The sequence below is a fragment of the Phasianus colchicus genome, chromosome 1, assembly GCF_987193195.1.
Source record: "Phasianus colchicus chromosome 1, bPhaCol1.hap1.1, whole genome shotgun sequence".
Lineage (NCBI taxonomy): Eukaryota > Metazoa > Chordata > Aves > Galliformes > Phasianidae > Phasianus > Phasianus colchicus.
The window spans coordinates 115,299,570-115,319,189 of record NC_143436.1 but is presented as its reverse complement, the minus strand read 5'-3'; the positions used below and the strand labels follow the sequence as shown (position 1 = coordinate 115,319,189).

At 34.1% G+C, this 19,620-nt stretch overlaps 1 protein-coding gene across 1 annotated transcript in view; it reads right to left on the bottom strand.

Annotated features, from left to right (window-relative positions):
* CFAP47 (cilia and flagella associated protein 47) overlaps nt 1–19,620 on the bottom strand; it is a 276,161-nt gene that overhangs the window by 16,072 nt on the left and 240,469 nt on the right. Inside the window, exons 58-62 of the mRNA XM_090123944.1 lie at nt 19,234–19,393; nt 18,536–18,630; nt 14,511–14,672; nt 6,237–6,408; nt 4,683–4,844 (exon numbers count right to left, since the gene is read on the bottom strand). Coding sequence (XP_089980070.1) covers nt 4,683–4,844; nt 6,237–6,408; nt 14,511–14,672; nt 18,536–18,630; nt 19,234–19,393 — 751 coding nt within the window. The remainder of the gene's footprint in view (nt 1–4,682; nt 4,845–6,236; nt 6,409–14,510; nt 14,673–18,535; nt 18,631–19,233; nt 19,394–19,620) is intronic.

The following is a 19,620-nucleotide window of genomic DNA, read 5'->3' as shown; positions in this document are numbered from 1 at the left end:
ACAGTTAGTATGCTTTAGATGACTCCTCTTCCACAAAAAACAAAAACAAAACCAAAAAATCTAGCAGTGCAAAAAAATTATGAGGTTGTCATAGAATGGCTCAGGTTGGAGGATCCATCCCCTGCCATGGGCAAGGTTGCCAACCACTACGCTGACAAAATTGGTTATGTTACCAATAGCAACTCTGCTATAATTGACCACTCTACATTCTGACCTCTGCACATCAGAAAAGGTTTAACTCCAATTATTACTGTATAGCTTGGGAAAGAATTTCAGAATCAAAGGACTTTCAAAATTTAAATAAATAGTGTGTGACAAATAACTGTCAGGGAATGTTTTACCAAGTATAACATCACTTTTGCTGTGCACATGTTGTAAGATCAAAGCAGGAGCTCAGATTTTCATCTTCACAGAATGTTAAGATTTCCATCTCATTCCTGTTCTACCCAGGGGAACTACATATGCAGATAGGTGAACTGTCTTTTCCTGCTAGAAGAGTCCAGGTCACATGGATAGATATGACTCCTGGCTAAATGTTTTAAAAGAAAGATATCGTGCTGTTATTATTATATATATGTAAAATATTCTGCTGCCTGTGTATCATTTTTAATATTTTCCACCAGGCTACACTGAGACTTCAAAATGGAGCTCAGTCAACATTTGTGTTTTGCAGCTGCCATTTTGTGGGAAATACAGTGACAAAAGATTCTAATATGATCTTTAAATTAATGGTCGAATTTTACAGACCTGGTAACAAGGAGACTGTTGCAGGAATCCAAGCCTCTAGCATGCAGAGCAACATATTGAGGGAGGAGCGTGCTGAAAACATAATGAATGCACTTTTCTGCAGTGTGCATAATTATGGCTCATGGAAATTCTAATGGAAAAAATCACTGATTACAATAAAATAAAAATAATTCTCTAAGTTGTCACTGAAAATTTTTGTGCTTTCCTTCACAGTTATAAAATACTGGAAATTGGGTAGCTTAGTATTCTTCCATCAGTATTAAGTTTGTGTGATGAAGGAATATTTTCTCAGAACGTTATTCTGTTCACTAGGAAACATGCACAGATAAAATCAAGAAAATACCCAGAGCAGTGTTCAAGACATGAAATGCAATTGAATATAACTAAGCCTGCATCTGTAGTCAATTTAAAGCCTAAATTCCTTTTCTCATCTCTCCAGTCCACCTGCTTTTTGTTCTCTCTTTTTTCTAGTTCTAGATCTATAACCTGGTGAAACTGAGTTTTGTAGATAACCACTTTGTGGAGACCATAATGTGATACTGCAATTTTTTATTTTGTCAAATGTGGGACAATTAAGAATGTTTATCTGAAGCAATAGTTTGAGTCCATCTCATAATTTCCCATAATGTAACAAGTATCTTCTTTGTGATAAACACCGGATTGGAAAGAGGTTGGGATCAATGGATGGGTAAAATTTGTTTTATGGGAAACATAATTAATGTAATTAAATAAATTGATGAAAGAAGGCTCGATGTGTGAGGAAAATGCAGACAAGATGGACAGAAGAGAATTATTAAATATCTTGACAAAAATGAAAAACTCATATTGTTTAAAAAATAAAAATAAATCCAGTGAACACATTGTGCATACGCATCTAGTAAATGCCTCTGTACTGGAATACATACTAGTAAATATTCTGTAGAAAGGGTTCTGTATTAATAAAATAGTTCTGATCCCAATTCATTAAAATGTATTAACTATTTATTTTCAGTAGACCAAATAAAGAAAGGACTAGTTTTCTTAAGCAAAGCATCAATCTCAGAATTTTTATCATTTGTTTCAATTACAGAGATCAGTAAAGAAATAAATGGCCAATAATTTGAGTGGGCTATCAAACAACTTAATTTCTATCCAGGATAAATACCTTTTCTATTCTTTTTTATTTATACTGTTATTCTGTAAATATTGGCATTCAATAATACATTTGTTATCAAAACAAACGTTAATGATAAAAAAACATCAGAGCTTTATACCCAAGCCAATTACTTTGGTGGAAATGTTGCCAATGATTTCAGTTGGTAATGAATTCAACCTACATTTACGACAAATACCAAAAAGTGGTCATATATGAAAGTTATAAAATGGACAATGTCTTCTTATTTAACAAGTGAAATCTGCCTTTTTGAGTTGAACCAGTCTTAATGCCATTACAATAAACTATTCCACGTGTCTCTTTTGAATTCAAAAAGCTGAAAGTATTGGATTACTCATATATGATAATTGTTCTATATGCAGACAGATTTAAAAAATATTTTTAAGGTTTTTCATACAACAAAGCTGTGTGGCTGCATTCTCATTGTCTTCCATTATTTACTCAAGCTGATACTGGACTGTGCTCACTGGAAGCAGGCAAGCACTATTTTACATGTATGAAAAGAGAGAGTGCATTATGTATTTGCAGAGACTCTCACAGCATTCATCACTGTGAGCAGCCCAGAAATTACCTCTCATTTGTAACTGTCATAATTCCTGAAGCAAATACATCAAATGTGCTTATGGGTAAACTGGAAAATCATTAATTTACTCTGGAATACTTCACACAAACTGAGGGTTTTTGCTGGGGAGGAGTGAATTTAAAAGGAGAAATGTGCATTTCAACTGCAGTAGCTGTACAGAAGAAAGGCTGACTTCATAGTTCTGCAGTGGTCACCAGTGGTGCTCTGTGGAGCCTTCAACTTGTTATATACAAAATCTTAATCTATTCTTATAGATATTAAACTTTATCTTGTCTGAGGTTCTCAAATATTCTTTGTTGCATCACTACACAATCTGCCAGCCCAAAAAGATGTCCTGCAAGTAGCAGGAGGGAAGAAAGACACAACCACATATTCCCTTTCTAGGAGGTTACTCAGAAATCTGTCTCTATTTCTCACTCTCCTAATTTACTCTTGAAAAAAAATGCCATGAGGCACTACCTATCGAAAGAAATAAAGACAGAACATACATTGTTTTGGCTGGACAGGACAAACACATTTTTAATACTAGAGTGAATTCTTTATGGAACTGGGCTACTTACTCTTTTAGTATGAAAAATATTCAAAGGAGTGATTTTTATTTTTTTCCCCCTGGGAAGGTCTGTAGAAGGGCACTTTATATCCTGACTGAAATTTTTAATCTATATTTTTAATATTTCATGATTTTATTGTTAATCTGAGTTATTTGAGTTATTCAAGCATCAAATTACTCTGCAACATACAGGTTTCTTGTGTAATTGCTTTTAAACTGCAGATCCGGTATGCCACATTTTGGTTGGCTTATTGTTCTATTTCTATAATAAAACCTTCACCAAAAACGTCATTAGCAACTCAAAGATAAAGCAGTATAAATCTCACAAAGCAGCTGTTGGCACTGTTTACAGCATGGAACGTTTTCACTACATGCAAGCTTTATATTCTGTGTTTGAAACATATTGGGGGTAATACTTGCCATGTACAATAAAACTGGAACTTGTTTAAGGGAAGAAGAGAATTTGTGTTCCATTATAGCTGCTTCTTTATATAACTATAACAACTCAGGATTTTTTGGAGAACATTAGGTCTCTTCACTACTATCAACCCCCTACCAGGAGATTACAGTATTGCCAGAATAATTGCTTCATTTTTGTTCCAGAAACAGCCCATTCTGTTTAAGCTGTTACCTTGAACACTGTGATAGCAGCATTTTTCAGAGTCCCTAGCAATTATCAAAACTGACAGACATCTAAAAGCTGGAACAACAATCCATCTCAGATCCACAGCTTTTGGAAATATGCTCTTTAAAAAGTCAGTTAGAACCAAAGACACTTATTGCTGGGAATATTTCAAACAGCATGTATCTGCAATGAAAGCAGTATATCTGATACACATTCTAGATGTACTGTAAAATAAAAGAAAAAAGAGAAATGTAAAGAAGAAAAAGAAACTTTAGAAATTCCATAATCTAATTCTTTTCGCTATTTTAAAATTTATCTATCAATAGCACACATTTCTTGACTTCCTGCTCCATACAAATGACACTATGGGCTTTCTACAGTATTAGAAAAATATTGAGAAAATGCTGGAAAGATAATTAAAAGTATTTTAAAATTGCATTAAGAGAGATTTTGGAAGGATTTTGAGGAGTATGCGTAGATCAGTAATAAAATAACAAAGAATCTGACAGAATTATTTAATTTAGTGAAAAAGCAGAGTACAGATGAATAAACGTATCCTTACACAATAAAACAGGAACACTTTCAAAAGAATTACACATTTTAAAAAATAAAGTACAATGCAAAGGATTGTTTCTAACTTGTGTGAAGTATTAGGTACTTTGAAAAAAAATTAAAACAAACATTAAGCCATTAATATCATCACACACCCTCCTTAGCACAGTATAAGATAAAACACTAAATAGCATTTTCGCGCAAAATCTTATTCAAAAGATAAGCATGGATTATTCTACAAGTTTTCTCCTGAAAGGCTGCAGACTAACATATAGAATGCTTTTGTTTCCTTCAGAATAGCTTCAAGATCCCATTTGTTAGATATACAATGGAGCACTTGATAGTAATAACATATTTCTGAAATAACTGCAGTTCAGTTACATTTCTGTTGCTCAGTCTATTCTATCCAATGTTTTTGAGTGAGTTTAACCTATAGAAAACTGCATAAATACTAAATCATATCTATTTTTACCTTGTTTGGCTTGTAAGCTTAAAGTCAACAATAGATTCCTTATTTAGGCCAATTGCTTCAATGTTGATGACATCATCCACTTCTGGCTCTGTAGCAATAAACAGCAATGGAAACTTCCAGATACCTCTTGTAGTGCACTGTACTACTAAAGTTCCTTCATTCCTTAAAATTTCAGATAAAAATATTTATTAATTGAAGAGTATTATAAAACAAACTTAGTAAATTTATGTCCAAAATAACCTTTAAGTGTGCAGATTCATATTGCAGAAAAATGAAAATACAGATGGCTTTAAATTGGAATATGTCCTTAATTTTACATGGCATATTATGTATTTGTCTCACTTTATTCTGGAAATACAAAGCATTTGATATTTACAGCAAAATACAACAAAAGACATTATATGAAAACAAAATGATGGGCATAGCCAAGAGATTTGTTTGCTCCTCTTGGATACATAAATTTAACTCAATTTCTTTTACATGTTATTCTTTACTTACTGCAGTGTTAGAAGAGATTTGAAGCAGAATGTGTTTGTTAGCAGTTCATGTTAAAATCAGATAGATCTGATTTACGTCTATGTACTCTGTAGATCATGATGATAGAAAAAAACTAATTTAACTGCAGTATCTTGGCCCTCTATATCAAGCAGAATAGTTCTCAAATACAGAAAGATAGAAAACAAATTAACATACAGAATAGACAAACAAACAAACCAACAACTGAGAAAGAAGCAAATGCAAAAAAAAAAAAAAAAAAAAAAAAGGACAGAGTAGTAATCAAGAAGGTTTCTTCTCTCTGACACAAGACACTGTGTGGGGTAGATGGATAGTCTTCCTTAAAGGTTTGCTCTTAGTTTATTTCAATAACTTTTTGGGCTACTGTGAATACAGTTCCCTTCTGACTCATAAAAATACTCTGTCTGTACACAGTCCTTGATGTATGGCAGCAATTACACTCTGCAGTCCCTAGTAGTTCTGAGCCTCCGAATTTACCTTGTGCCTCTGTATAGTAGTGAAGCATCTCTCCACACTCCCCCTGTTGACTGCTTTCAAAGGAAGTTGCAACTTCCCCTTCTCTCCAAAAGGTTCTCTCTTTCAGTTTATTTTTTTTAAAGAGGTCTATCAGAACTTTAGAAGAGGACAATATTTTTCTGCAGACCACTGCTACTAGGGCAACAGAAACTCATTTCCAAATTCAATCATCCTATCTCACCAAAGAATATTTATGTATTATTGTCTAGGAAACTTTTTTCAAAACTGACAAGCCATTTTGTTTGTATGCTTTTCATGAATTCCAGAGCAACTGATTTTCACTGGAAGTCATAACACTTTTAATACTTCAATACTCAGGAGTAAATTGATGCAAACACACTAAGGCAGTAACCCAACAGAACCATCTAGCAAATACTGAAAAGAAATACTGCCAGTCTCAGTTCCAAAGATAACATAATCAGAAGCAGCAACTGTGAAAATCTAACGCAACAGATTGTGGAGGTAAAAACAAAATAAGGATTTTATTACATGTTCAATGAGTAATAAGGAACAGAGACTTACCTCATTGGTTTGTTAGGTGCAAATACTATATTAAAGATCAGTGTTATAATTCCAGATTCTGTATCCTGTTCCCTTTGAATCAGATGCAGACCAACTAAAGGTTCAAGCTGAGATTTAATTTCATTTGATTGATACTGTAATTTATACTGAAATTCCGCTGCTGCAGAGAAACCTAAATGATACAAGGGAAAACGATCAATCTGTGTGCACTCAAACTTCACACAGTTGGACAGATTGTAGTTACAACTTGGCCTTTTGTTATTAAAAATGACAAATAAGTGAAACTAGTAATTACTCAGAACCTGACTGATGTGCTTCTGACTGCATAATAAAATTTTGCCATGTCATATAGCAAGCTATATAGGATCTGGAAAAAGAGAAGCTGGAAAACTTAAGAGAAGTAAACAATGAAAGCAACGTTATCCTGGCTACCATTTCTGTATTACAGTGAGGTACTTCTATTTTACCGGGCAGATATAAATCACACGAATTTTCAACCAATGCCATTGAGATAACTGAAAAAAAAAAATTATCAATAAGAATGTCTGTGCCACTGATGGCTGCCAATCTGATAAACATGGTACAGAAAAATAGCAAAGATGCCACTATCAGCCTCTACTTGTATTCCCTGTACCAGCTATGAAAAGTAGTTACGCATAATAACAAACAACTAAGCTTCTTTAATCAAACACCTCTTTCAGATGCAATAAAGAAAACTGATACTTATTATAGAATACTAATTTGTGCACAGAAGGAAACATTCCTATGAAAAACAAGAACCTCAAATTTCTAATCTATTTAAAATTTGTAGATGTTCTATGGATAAAAATCTTTTAACACTATCATTACATCTTACAGAATATTTCATTTTATTTTGACTACATATTTCAGGGCCTATTTTGAATGTACACAGCTTAGTACGATGGGCTGAGCAAAACTCCTGCTTACGGATTGCTGTATAGGATGGCTTACAGTCAGCTTCAAAGTTGATTCTCAAGGCCTTCCAATTTGAAATTCTAAAATTCCAACGACATGCACCCCAGTGTTCTAAAGTAACTGGCTGATGTGGTTGCCAAGCCACTTGCCATCAAATCTGAAAAGTCATGGCAATAAGGAGAAGTCTCCGGAGACTGGAAAAAGGGAAATGACTCCCATTTTCAAGAAAGAAGGAAAGGAAAACTCAAGAAATTACAGGCCAGAGACTCTCATGTCCATGCCTGGAAAGACCATGGAGTAGATCCTCCTGAGAGATGTTAGTGTACATGTGAGATGAGAAGGTGATCTGAGACAACCAGTGCAGCTTCACAAGGGCAGATTGCGCCTAACAAATCTAGTGGTCTACAATGAAGAGATGACATTGGTGGACAAAGGAAGGACAGTGGATTTCACCTACTTGGACTTGTGCAAGGCCTTTGACATTGTTCTATATCACATTCTTCTCTCTGAATTGGACAGAGATGAATTTGAAGAGTGAACTATTTAGTGAATAAAGAGTTGGTTGTATGGACACAGCCAGAGGATTGTAGTCAGTGGCTCTATGTTCAGGTGGAGGCCGTCACAAGTAGTGTCCCACAGGGGCCTGTCCTGGGGCAAGTGTTCTTCAACATTTTTATCAGTGACACAGAGAGAGGTATTGAGTGTATCCCCAGCAAGTCTGCTGATAACACCAAGCGGAGTGGTGCAGTTCATATAACAGAAGGAAGAGATGTCTACCACAAGGACTTAAGCAGGCTTGAAAAGTGGGCCATATGAACCAAATGAGATTCAGCTTGGAGAAAAGAAGGCTCCAGGAAAAACTCATTGCAGCCTTCCAGTACTTGAAGGGAGCTTATAAACATGAAGGGAGACTGACATTTTATACAGGCAGATAGTGATAAGACAAGGCGGAAAGTCTTCAAACAAACAAGAGAGGAGATTTAGGTTAGATGCTAGGAGGAATTTTGTGCTCAGTAGGTGGTGAGGCCCTGGCATAAATGTCCAGAGAAGCTGTGGTGCTCCATCTCTAGAAGCACTCAAGGCCAGGTTGGATGGGGCCCTGGGCAGCCTGAGCTGATGCGGGGCAGCCCTGCCCATGGCAGCTGTTGGGGCTTGGTGGGCTTCAAGGTCCCTGCAACCCAAACCACTCTGCGATTCTATGATTCTAAAACTTACTGCCTGATCTAAAAGTTTCACAGATGTAAGCAAATTACTAACAACATAAAGGATTAGCAGTCACAGTACATACATACTGAGTACTGAATATACAGGATTCCCCCGTATGAATCCATTTGTTACAAGAGTACTTTATAGCAATAAAAGTTCTTGTTATGATGGAAATAAATATGAATGTTTTTCTTACAGTTTATAACATTCCTGGGATCATCCTATATTGTTCCATTTGTTGTTTATCTTTTTGAAAAATATGTTTATACCACACATTCAAATTTCAGCACAGCCCAAGGCTTATAGTAGTCATGCTAGACAAATGTCAAAACACAAAGATTTAGACATAAAAATTAATTTTTACAGGAGAGAAAAGATGACAATTTGGAGTGTTCTACAGTTGGAAAATTATAGCTGTTGAGTAGATGGATCTTTCAGCACTTATCACACCAGTAAAGCTCAGGGGAGAAAGTATATTTTATACTTTAAATACTAGGAAGAAAATGTGAACTGTATGATGGTTTTAGCATTCAAAGATATTTATGCATAGCATCTTTTAATCATGTGTAATTAAGTATTTCTATTTTTTCTGCTCCAGTTTATTTTCTCATCTGTTATATGCCCACATCAAGCATTTAAAGTATTTTAATATTTACAACACCTAAGAAAAAATTATGAATTCATGGTTTCAATATTTAAAGTTGTGAAACAGCACAGATCTAGTTTAGATTTAGGCTGTTTAAAACAGAAAAATGTAATTAGATTTTCATCAGCTGCAAACTCTGAAAGCTACCTATTATAATACCCTCAAAAGCCCCTGTGAGTGAATTACATTTCATTCTAGAGAATCCGTAATACTAATGCTGCCTAAACAAACATGCAGCAACTAGAAGCAAAAACAAAAAAACTCATGGCTCATGGCTAATTCAAACACCTGGAAGATGTAACATGTTATTTATACACAAGCTGGTTATGGAAATTACTTCCTCATCTATCCCAAAAGATATTATATATCATTCCAGTAAAAAAAATATATAAAAAAATATTTAAAAAAAAAATGGTTTTGAGTAAATATTCCAAGATTAAATTCTTAAAGTATTATAAATGTTTTGTTTTGAAAGGCAATTAATCTCAATTTTTAGCTGTTTTGCTTTTTATAAATAAAGATTTCCAAAAGGTGTGTATTAGGCAACATTTGCAGCTCTATTAGAATTACTGAAGTAGATATGTTTGAAAACCAGTAGATTTTTGAACTATATACTTCCATGATTTGCCTGTAACTTATAAGTGCTAGGCATGCAAAAGTCAGTGTTTTTTGTCAGGGATTTTTTAAATTAACCTCTAAGAAGAGGAAATAAAATAGACTGTTTTTTATTTTCTGACACTTAAGAATGGTAGTGTGGAAAACAAGAATTTTACACTGAGCATACAATCTGGAAAAATCTGAATCCCTTCTGAAATCTGAATCCTCACTACTATTATGATTCAATGTAAAAATAATAGATGTATTTCAGATATCTAAAAATAAAAAGCCTAGTATGCTTATTTAATAAGAACCTTAGTAACTGAACTTACATTTCAGTTACTAAGGCATTGATGTCCCTAATATCTGTAAAAGATTTCATGAAAGGCTCACAGGGTATTTCTGACCTGGAATAGAGTTTCACCATGTCATTAGAGAAGCTTTTCATACCTCCCTCTTATTCCTGAAAAAGTGACCAATTGTTTGACCTCATTGGAGATCATTCTACAGTGCAGTTTCTGATTATATAAAGGCATTGTGCTATGAGGTTACAGTCTTTTGTGGATATCTGAAGAGATACAGCTACTTGAGCTCTTTGCAAATAATGGTTAAACTGTGGTAGACTTGTTAAAAAAATTACAAGGCAGAGGAGCATCCTAAGGAACCCTCATGAGACAGAAGGAAATTAAAAGGGTGAGGGAGAAAGGTTCAGACTGAAAAAAATGATTGCCTCTGACATCGTGGGCCCACATAATAACATAGGAGGTATTACCCTCATATTTTTGCTTCAGAGATTTGTTAGGGCAGATTAGCCACTCAGCTTCTGTTTGTTTTCCCTCCCTCTCCCTTTCCCAGGTACATATGAGTTATATATATATATAAAAAAAAAAGTAACACCAGAAAGAATTGAATTATTTCTCATTTCATATTAGAATTACTGTTTTTGCACTTCCGTGAGGATGAATGAGTATCTTCAGAATATTTTATAATTGGTTTGGTTTGCTGCAAGCATTGAATATTTTAACTGAGTATGATTTTACCTTAGTGTTAGAAAGTAACTTTAATTTGCATTATTCCCATTGTTAAAATTCAAAGATTTGAACATTTCATTAAAAAAGTTTGAATTTGCTTGATCATAATTTACAAGTTCTTTTTTGTAGCACTGTTTGTTATTTTTCTAGCTGTACTAAACAATAAGGTATGTTTCTTGTGTGAGAGAAAACAGGCTGTTTTTTTTTAAATATCTGTATATTATTTTAGTTATTTTTCATTGCTTCTGATGTACAAAAACATTTAGAAAATCTAACTTTTGTAAACACTAATATGTATTTAATTTTTCTTGCTTTACAATCAAATGATAATTTTTTGGAAGGGATTGCTTGATCAGATCAAATCAATTAAAACTGCAAGCACTCACTACAGTTGTTATTTCCTCCAGGTATTACATTTTCACTCAAGAAATCTCACATAGTACTATATTCTATATATCAACAACTCACACTGATCCTTTGAAATTTAAGTTGGTGTATGGTGATAGGAGGCAGTAGACATAGCTGCTTAACCAGCTTCAGATCACCCAAGAAAGATATTAGCCACCGTCCAGCAACAAAGAAGTAGCTCACCCCTTCCAAAGGTTCAGGATTCACTAGAAACTCCCAGAGGAGATGCAAGGTCTACCCCTTTCAGTCACACAGGTGAATTGCATGTGCCTGTGCTCCCAGGCTTGGCTATGCCCCTTCACCAGGTGCTTAATCACTGGTTCATTCAGACTGTGACCTAACAGTTCCCATACAGTGACCCAATACTTTTATTTCAGAAAGAAAAAAAATGCATCAAATCACATCTGTTCCACACATAAGTAAATAAACAAAAATTACATAGTTTATAAAATAACTGTGCTTCCATTTCTAGTCCACTAATCTGTTCTTCGACTTCAATTAGTTCCCTGTTTTCCAGAGGGAATTGGCATCCTTAGCAACAAAGTAATCCATAGCTCTCCCTGTCTCGTGGTGGTTCACCACCTCATCAACCTTTTCATTTTGCTTTTACTAACAGCTTTCTCCTATCTACTAATCCAGAACAAACCTTTTCTCTTTCTTTCCTGTACTTCTTACAGAGTAAAGAAATCAGTGTATAATCTCATTCATAAAACTCATTTATATAATTCCTTCATCCCCTAACACCATTTCAGAAATAATTCCACAATGATTCTGATGATAGAGAGATGGCTTAAGTTATATATAAAACCATTTTCACTATTATTATCTTCTTCAAATTGCTTTCCGAATTCATTTCCCACATGTTATCAGCAATTATACTAAAAACAGTCTAGATGATAGATAGATCTATGAGGGTATTTTCTCTCCACCTATACTGGTATTTTTCTACCTTACACTGATTGATTTATTTGATAATAGCGAATTTGGTTGAAATGATTTCAGGTGAGCTTCTTGATCCAGACCTGTCACATCAGAATGGCATTTACTGGAATCTATAGCACTAGCTAACATGCAATCTTGCTAACATGCAATCTTTTTAATATGCTTGAAGGCGTTCTTTCTCTGTCTCAAAGAGCTGGTTTAGTGAAAGTGAAGAAAATAAAGGATTTCTGTAAATCCTAAATGAGATTCAGTACTTTAGAAGGTTTTGCATCTAGATAATTGTCATAAAACTGTAGAGAATACATATATACATATATTTCTGTTTTTCAGATGGTGGAACAAAGAGTACTCTCCATAAAATATATTTGACCACTAGGTGCAAGTAAGCTGGTCATTTGTTTACTAGTCAGTATAGCTGCAAAACTTGCAATAACACAAAAAACTCACATCTGCGCTACCTTCAGGAGCCTGGACAACACTGTTCACCAGAAACTAACTCACAGGAAACTTTCCCAGAAATAACGCAGGAACAAGGAACAAAGATTAGACATTAATCTATGAGTACTATGAATTAATAAACATCAGGGAAGTTAATTATAAGCACTCAAGCTTTGATTGGCTGGCTCATGTGATAAACTTAAGTAGGTCTATTTCCTCAGAAGATACTCTTATTGTATATTCCATATGCTCTCAACATATTGAAGTTTGGTTGCTTAGAAACGTGTGACTTTCAGTAAAATTTCTATAACTGATATCTTGTAAATGTTTGATGCTTTTTTTTTTTACAGTGCTATGGAAAATGAAACAGTATTTTCCACTGAATGTTTAGAGTAGGCAAGAAGAGTTTTATTAGAGTTAAAAAGAAGAACTTCTACACTTGTATGAATGAACTTACATCTTAAATAAGGCTTACTGAAAATAATAACATTACAGCTATATTTTAAAAAAAGTTAAAATACATATAAACACATGTATTTAATACAATTGAAATTTAAAATATTGACCTTATATTGCTTGATCTCTGCAACACTGCTGACTTTCAAACCGCAAATCAAGTAATTTTAACTTCACAGTGTTCAGATTGTCCTGTCTTTCTAAAGAAATTATTTTCTATTTCAAATGATACCTTCTGGAATGGGTGAAATTTAATTCCTTTAACATAAGGTATATTCTTGAAGATTTTTCACTTCCCAAGAACCGCCCAGACAATTTGAATACAGAACTGCAGTAATAGAAAATATTTTGCCTGTTATCTTAGGGGTTTACACTTTTGCTTACCTCACTACTGGCAGACTGCAGAAAACTCAAATAACTACTTAAATCCAACTCCTAATCGGAATTAAATTCATATAGTAATAATGACATTAAAATGTCGTTGAAAATCACCAGTTATAAATGATCTTACAGCCTGTGTTGTCAAGCATTTTATTACCAGACTACTTGCTTGAAAAGATGCAGTGATGTCCCAAATCAATGTCTTGCAGTATGTGCAGAAGCCAATGTTATAAACATGAAATATTGGGCACATTAATAAAACAAGCACTACACATCATGAATCTGCAAGTCTTTTAAAATGTTGTCTCAGCTTCTTGAATATATGTTATTCTTGCCAATTCAGAGGCCACTATTTTGGAAATGCACCTTACAGTGCATTATACACTTGAGAAAGATGGAACGGGGTGAACTCCCTTCCCTTCATTTACAGCTATGTTAAATTCTATTTAGAATGTCTCATATCACACACCATAATTCAGAAATAACATTTTTCATAAAATAAACAGGATTATTATGAACCAAAAAACATATGTAGTTTAAGACTAAAAGGTGCAATAATTATTGAAAATATCATATTATGATGCATAACTTGTCATTGTAAATGAGTTAATACACACATATGAACAGAAATAACAGGAATGCAGCAGTAGCAAGCATTCTTTTCTTTGTAGGACGCTTACACTTCATACCATCCTCTTTCAAAAAGAGGTATGATATGAGAAGCTGGCATATCTCTGAAAAAATCAATTTTCACTGTGTCCTCAGCTGATTAACAGTAAGTAGAAGGTATCTTTTTATAAAGCTTTAATGATTCTTTCGAACAGGGCCTCTTTCTTCAATCCATTTTGCTGCAGATATTGGCCTGTTGGTGGGAATACATCTTACAAATAGGGACAGCCTGCAGATAAATAGTGCCTTGCAATGCTTACACCAATGTATTTTTGCTGGCTTTAGATATTGTGAAGGCTATTGCTTTTTAAGAAGAGCTGGTATGTGTGCAAGACTCCCATCCAGGACAGATGCAAAAAAAAGAAAGGTTCAAATGTGCTTCCAACTCTATCTACATACTGTTATATGAATGCCTTGTATTTGCAACATGTTAGAAATATGGACTGAAAGAAAAAAAAAAAATTAATCCACAACTACTGTCATAGCATTTCTATATTAAGTGAAATATTTACCATATGTGCAGTGTTATTAAAATAACATGATATCTAAGCTATTTATTCTTACCATCAGTGAATTGAGCAACTTCTTGCATGTTGGATGGTTTATTTCCATTGACCTTTTCAGAATTTCTTGTGGTAGATATGGCAGTTGCACCAGGAATGACACCAGTTAGCAGCACTTCCACTTTTTTTTCTACTCTCTCCCTGGCTTGACAACATACCACAGCTACAAAAAAGCAAGAATCTGTTTTTGTGAAGTATCAGCAACTTGATTTAAACAAAATAATTGAGCATAGAAGTCATTGGAGAATGACGGAATTTCAGTAAAAGCTAAGACTACTAAAAGCTTTTTCCCATCTCAGAGTTGGTTCAGAACAGCACTTGCTAATTTTGCTTTTTCTTTCAATCATGAAATATGTGTTCATTGTGGTTCCTTTGCAAATAGAAGTTGCAATATATTTTGATATACATACCAGTGAGAAAGGAAGACTAAAATGAAAATAAGGAAGGAATTTAAAAGTTAAATGAAACAATATTATTTCCTGCTTTTGTTAATTTAAGAACATCAGCGTTCAAAATTCAGCTTTTAAAGAACCATGACAGAATCTTAGCATGAATTTCTCTTTGAAGCATGATAGAGCTTTTTCCAATCCAGTTAATGATTATAATCTGTTTATTCTATAATGTCTTTTTTTATTAGAAGTAGCTGCGTTTCAGCTTATATACTAAATTTGATAAAGCTTATTTTAATAGTTATTGTTGATGCTTCTTTCAAATCTCAGTGGCACAGAAAGAGGAGAAAATCAGATTCAAGAACTGAAGAAAAAAAATATTTTCCTCCAAAAAACTTCAGAATTTTCCAGAGGTCAACAGAAAAAAAACAGCTAATGACAAACTTCTCAGTTTCAAGGTCTAAATTTTATTTTCTTCAGAATTACAGCTATGAAAACAGTACAATTCTTTTTATATCATTAAAAAGCTAGATTTTTTTCTGGCTACAAGGTGGTACACAATGACTCATTGTCCCTAATCTTTATGTGAGAAAGAAGAAGTTCAGAATTAGTAATTTATCTAAAATAATCAACATAATTATATCCAGTGATTCTTTAAAAAGAAACTCTGAACTTTACAACACAATTTTATGATAAATAACTCAGAATGAACTCTTGTTAACTTATAATGTCCCGTGCTTAAAAAAGAGCAACAAATCTCTTACTCCAGGACACTTTCATAGAATCATAGAATCATAGAATCACAAGGTTCGAAACAACCTATAAGATCATCTTGTCCAACCATCTTCACACTACCACTGCTACCACAAGCTACTAAACCATATCTCGCAGCTCCTCATCCAGATGCCTCACCTCCTTTGGGAGGCCATTCCAGTGCCTGACTAATCTCTGAAAGAAAAAGTTCTTCCTCATGTCTAACCTAAACCTCCTCTGGCACAACTTGCTGCCATTTCCCCGTGTCCTGTTTGTTGCCTGGGAGAAGAGGCCAAACCCCTCTTCACCACAACCTCCCTTCAGGAAGTTGTAGAGAGCAATAAGGTCTCCCCTGAGCCTCCTCTTCTCCAGACTAAGCAATCCCAGCTCCCTCAGCTGCTCTTCATAGGATTTGTGCTCCAGACCCCTCACCAGTTTAGTTGCCCTTCTCTGGACACGCTCCAGGGCCTCAATGTCTTTCCTGTAGTGAGGGGCCCAAAACTGAACACAGTACTCGAGGTGCAGCCTCACCAGTTTATTTAGCTTCAACTTGTGGTTATGGAGTTTGTTTCACTACCACTAATTTGAAAATACATAACTGCATATTTTATTCAAGTAATTTCCTTCCTTTAGAAAACAAAATAAAACCTTTCTTTTTTATTGGTCTTCTTCTGATTGATGGGGTTTAAATGAGATCTGTAGAATTCTAAACGGCTCCATGACGGAGAGCTAGAGATTAAAATGTACCTTTTATTCTGAGATGTACTTATATTTATGACTAAGCATACACTGTCTGTATTACTCTACCAGATATCTCATATTGCTCTCTAAACATTGTGCCTACATCAGACTCACAGCTCACCTTTCTACCAGAGAAGATTACACACTTCCTTTTTCATAACTAACTAATATTTACGGATAAAAATCAGCTCCCTGTGGGATCTGGCTTGACAAGTATCTAAGCAACACAATCTAATGATACCTGCTTTGAGCAGAGTGTTGGATTCGATGATCTTTGCTGGCACTTCCCAATCTAAATAATTCTATGCTTCTTTGACTTCGCAAGAAATAGAAAAATAAAAAAAAAGCTGTTGTTTTTTCATTTGCAATTGCCATTATTTAAACTAGCCAAAGTGTGATCTACTGAACATTTGCTACATGGGTTGTGACCGCTGATAATTTTAATTGGGCTCATGAGATACTAAGCCAAGTGACTTCTCTAAGTTTATAAAGATGCAAATAAGAATGACACAAAAGATGTACTGCTTAACGTTCTAGCAAAACAGCTTTGTTTTCCGTCATAACAGCTTGTAGCCTCCAGGCAATTTCAATAAATATATTCATTAAAAGAGATGACAACACAATTATGATCATTATTAAAACACTGCCTTAAAAAAAAAGCAGGTTTTTTGTATAATTACAAACATTACAGCAGGATTTTTTAAGAAGTCAATTTATTACTGGAAATCGTAAGAATTCAGAATAAAGACAGGAATGGAACAGGTTTCTCACTCACAAATAGATATTTTAGGTGATTTTTCAATTGACGTTCTAGTATTTCCTCAAGAAAAAAGAAGTCAATACATATGATGATAGCCAAAACAAATATACATTTAAAACGACTGCAATATTATCTATATGCATTACAAACATTTACTGAACACAAACTGCACAACTATTTACAAATAATTTACACTTTAGACTTACATTTAGGAATTTAAAATTATTGAAGATGTGACATTCTTTAAATTTCTGATCTTATGTAACAGTGTTGTCACTGGACCAATTCATGAATGCCAACAGTTTTAATTTATGGATATTACGCCTAATGCATACAAAAGACTGATCAAAAGATTTATCACCATGTCTACCAGTGAATTATGTAACTGTTTTAAACATGATAACAAACACATCAGTAGCTTTATTGCAAATGAGACTTGCTAAAAAAAAAATTCTGGGCAACAGTAGCACGTTGCATGATAATATTCTGCTTCATTCCTCAAGATATTAAAGTGGAAATTAGGGAGATGAAAGCTCTAATTAATACGACATCACTGGTATTTGTCTGAAAGTAAAAGGTCCTTAAGCAAATTAAATTAAAGAATAAAACATCTATTTCTGGTGTTTTCCATAAGTCATCCCTGTATTTTAACCTGTCTAGTGCAAAAAGGCATTTTATCCAGTCATCTAAAGAAAAGTTGATAAAAGAGAAGAAAACACTAAATTAGTATAAAACTGTCCTTTGTCTACACCTTGAGATGAAGTTGCAAGCTTTTGGTTTCAAAGGCTGTTCACAATTTATATGGTTCACAATTTATATATTTCACAATTCTGGGATAATATATTTAAAAAATTGGTGCATCAAATCAAGAAACACTTACTATTCCCAGAGTAAATAACAATAAATGTCCTATGAATATATCAGTCATCTTTTATTGAAAGTTTAATTCTCAGGAGCAAGTAGAAAACCTACTGCTATTTACACTAATCTATATTCTGGTTTTGGTTAAAGAGTAAAATGCAAAACAGTGGACATTTAACCTGTAATCTCTCTTGAGGGGTATCTTGGGCAGATAAGAAGAAAACTACCCTTGTGTCAGTCTCTTGTTTGATTTACAGTTCTCTAACTTAGCACTAACTGGGATAGCCAAGGGCAGAAGCCTTGAGAATTCCATCTGCTCCTGGCTCCTTTTAGCCACAATAAAAACAAAATAAATCTTTTTTACTTCGTAGGCTGGGAAAGGAGATTTCATTTTTCAAATCTGCTCTTATCTTTTTTAAGAATGTGGTAAAGTACTACCACAAATTCTCATGATCAAATTTGTGTGATAACACAAATTAATTTCCTTGCATTTAATGTTCAAGCTTTTTATTAATTACCTACCTGGCACTAATTTTTGATGTGGCGCTTCAGGTATTCCACGAATTGGATAGGTCCAGAGTATTCCCTGAATACCCCCATCCTCTGATCTAGTAACGCTGTTTGGAGAATAAGTGAACAGAATCAGTACGGAAAATATGAAAAACTATCATCATAATACTATCATCATGATTGACCATTGAGAATTTTTTTCTCCAAAGCAATCTAGAGTTAAGAGATGCTGCATGTGTGAGACTCCTTTTTATCGTAAGCTGTAAACAATAAGCTAAACATATCTTAGAAAAATATGGAATAAGATCCAATGATTTCAGAAAAGTCATAACTTACATACACTTACATGTCTTTGATTATGTTAGTATCTGAGTATATGATCTCTTATGCCATATTATCTATGCTGATGCAAAGTTTATGCATTACATAAACATGTCCACGGGAGAACAACTATTAGAGAAAAATTAGAGGCCTCTAAGAGCTTTCCTTTGCTCAATATCCATAACTACACTCACAGCTAGCTAGTACTTTGCATTTTGTAAAGTACAGACTTTACAGGATACATTAAAAGCTCATGTGGGATATCTGTTGCCCTCAAAATCAGACACTTGACTCCCCTTTGGGAGCTACACACAAATATTTGAAGGAGAAAATGATGACAGGATTGAGTATCTTCAACTATTTTTTTGCTTCCTATTAGAATAAATTACCTCTTTAAGTCTTTATTTAATTCAGCAGAATCCTCATAAGGCCAGTTCTCACCATTTTCCCTCATTACATGAATTACCATCACAGCCTCATAGATTATCATTGTATCTGGCATGAATAACACTGGGATGCCCAGTTTTTCTTTTGGAGCTAACCGGTTTCCTGTAGAACAGAATAGATTGTTACGGTATTTTGGAAATTTTGAAAATATTTAAATCCCTTCACATATTTGCTTTTTTTTTTCTTTTAGATACAATATTTAATGTTTCAGAGTAATGTTTTATTCTCCCTGTGACAGTAAATTGCATTTTACACTCCTCTTGCTACAGTCAAATCTCATCTTAAAGTATCATTTCTGGTCTGTCCTCCTGTAAGAAGGTATTTTTTCA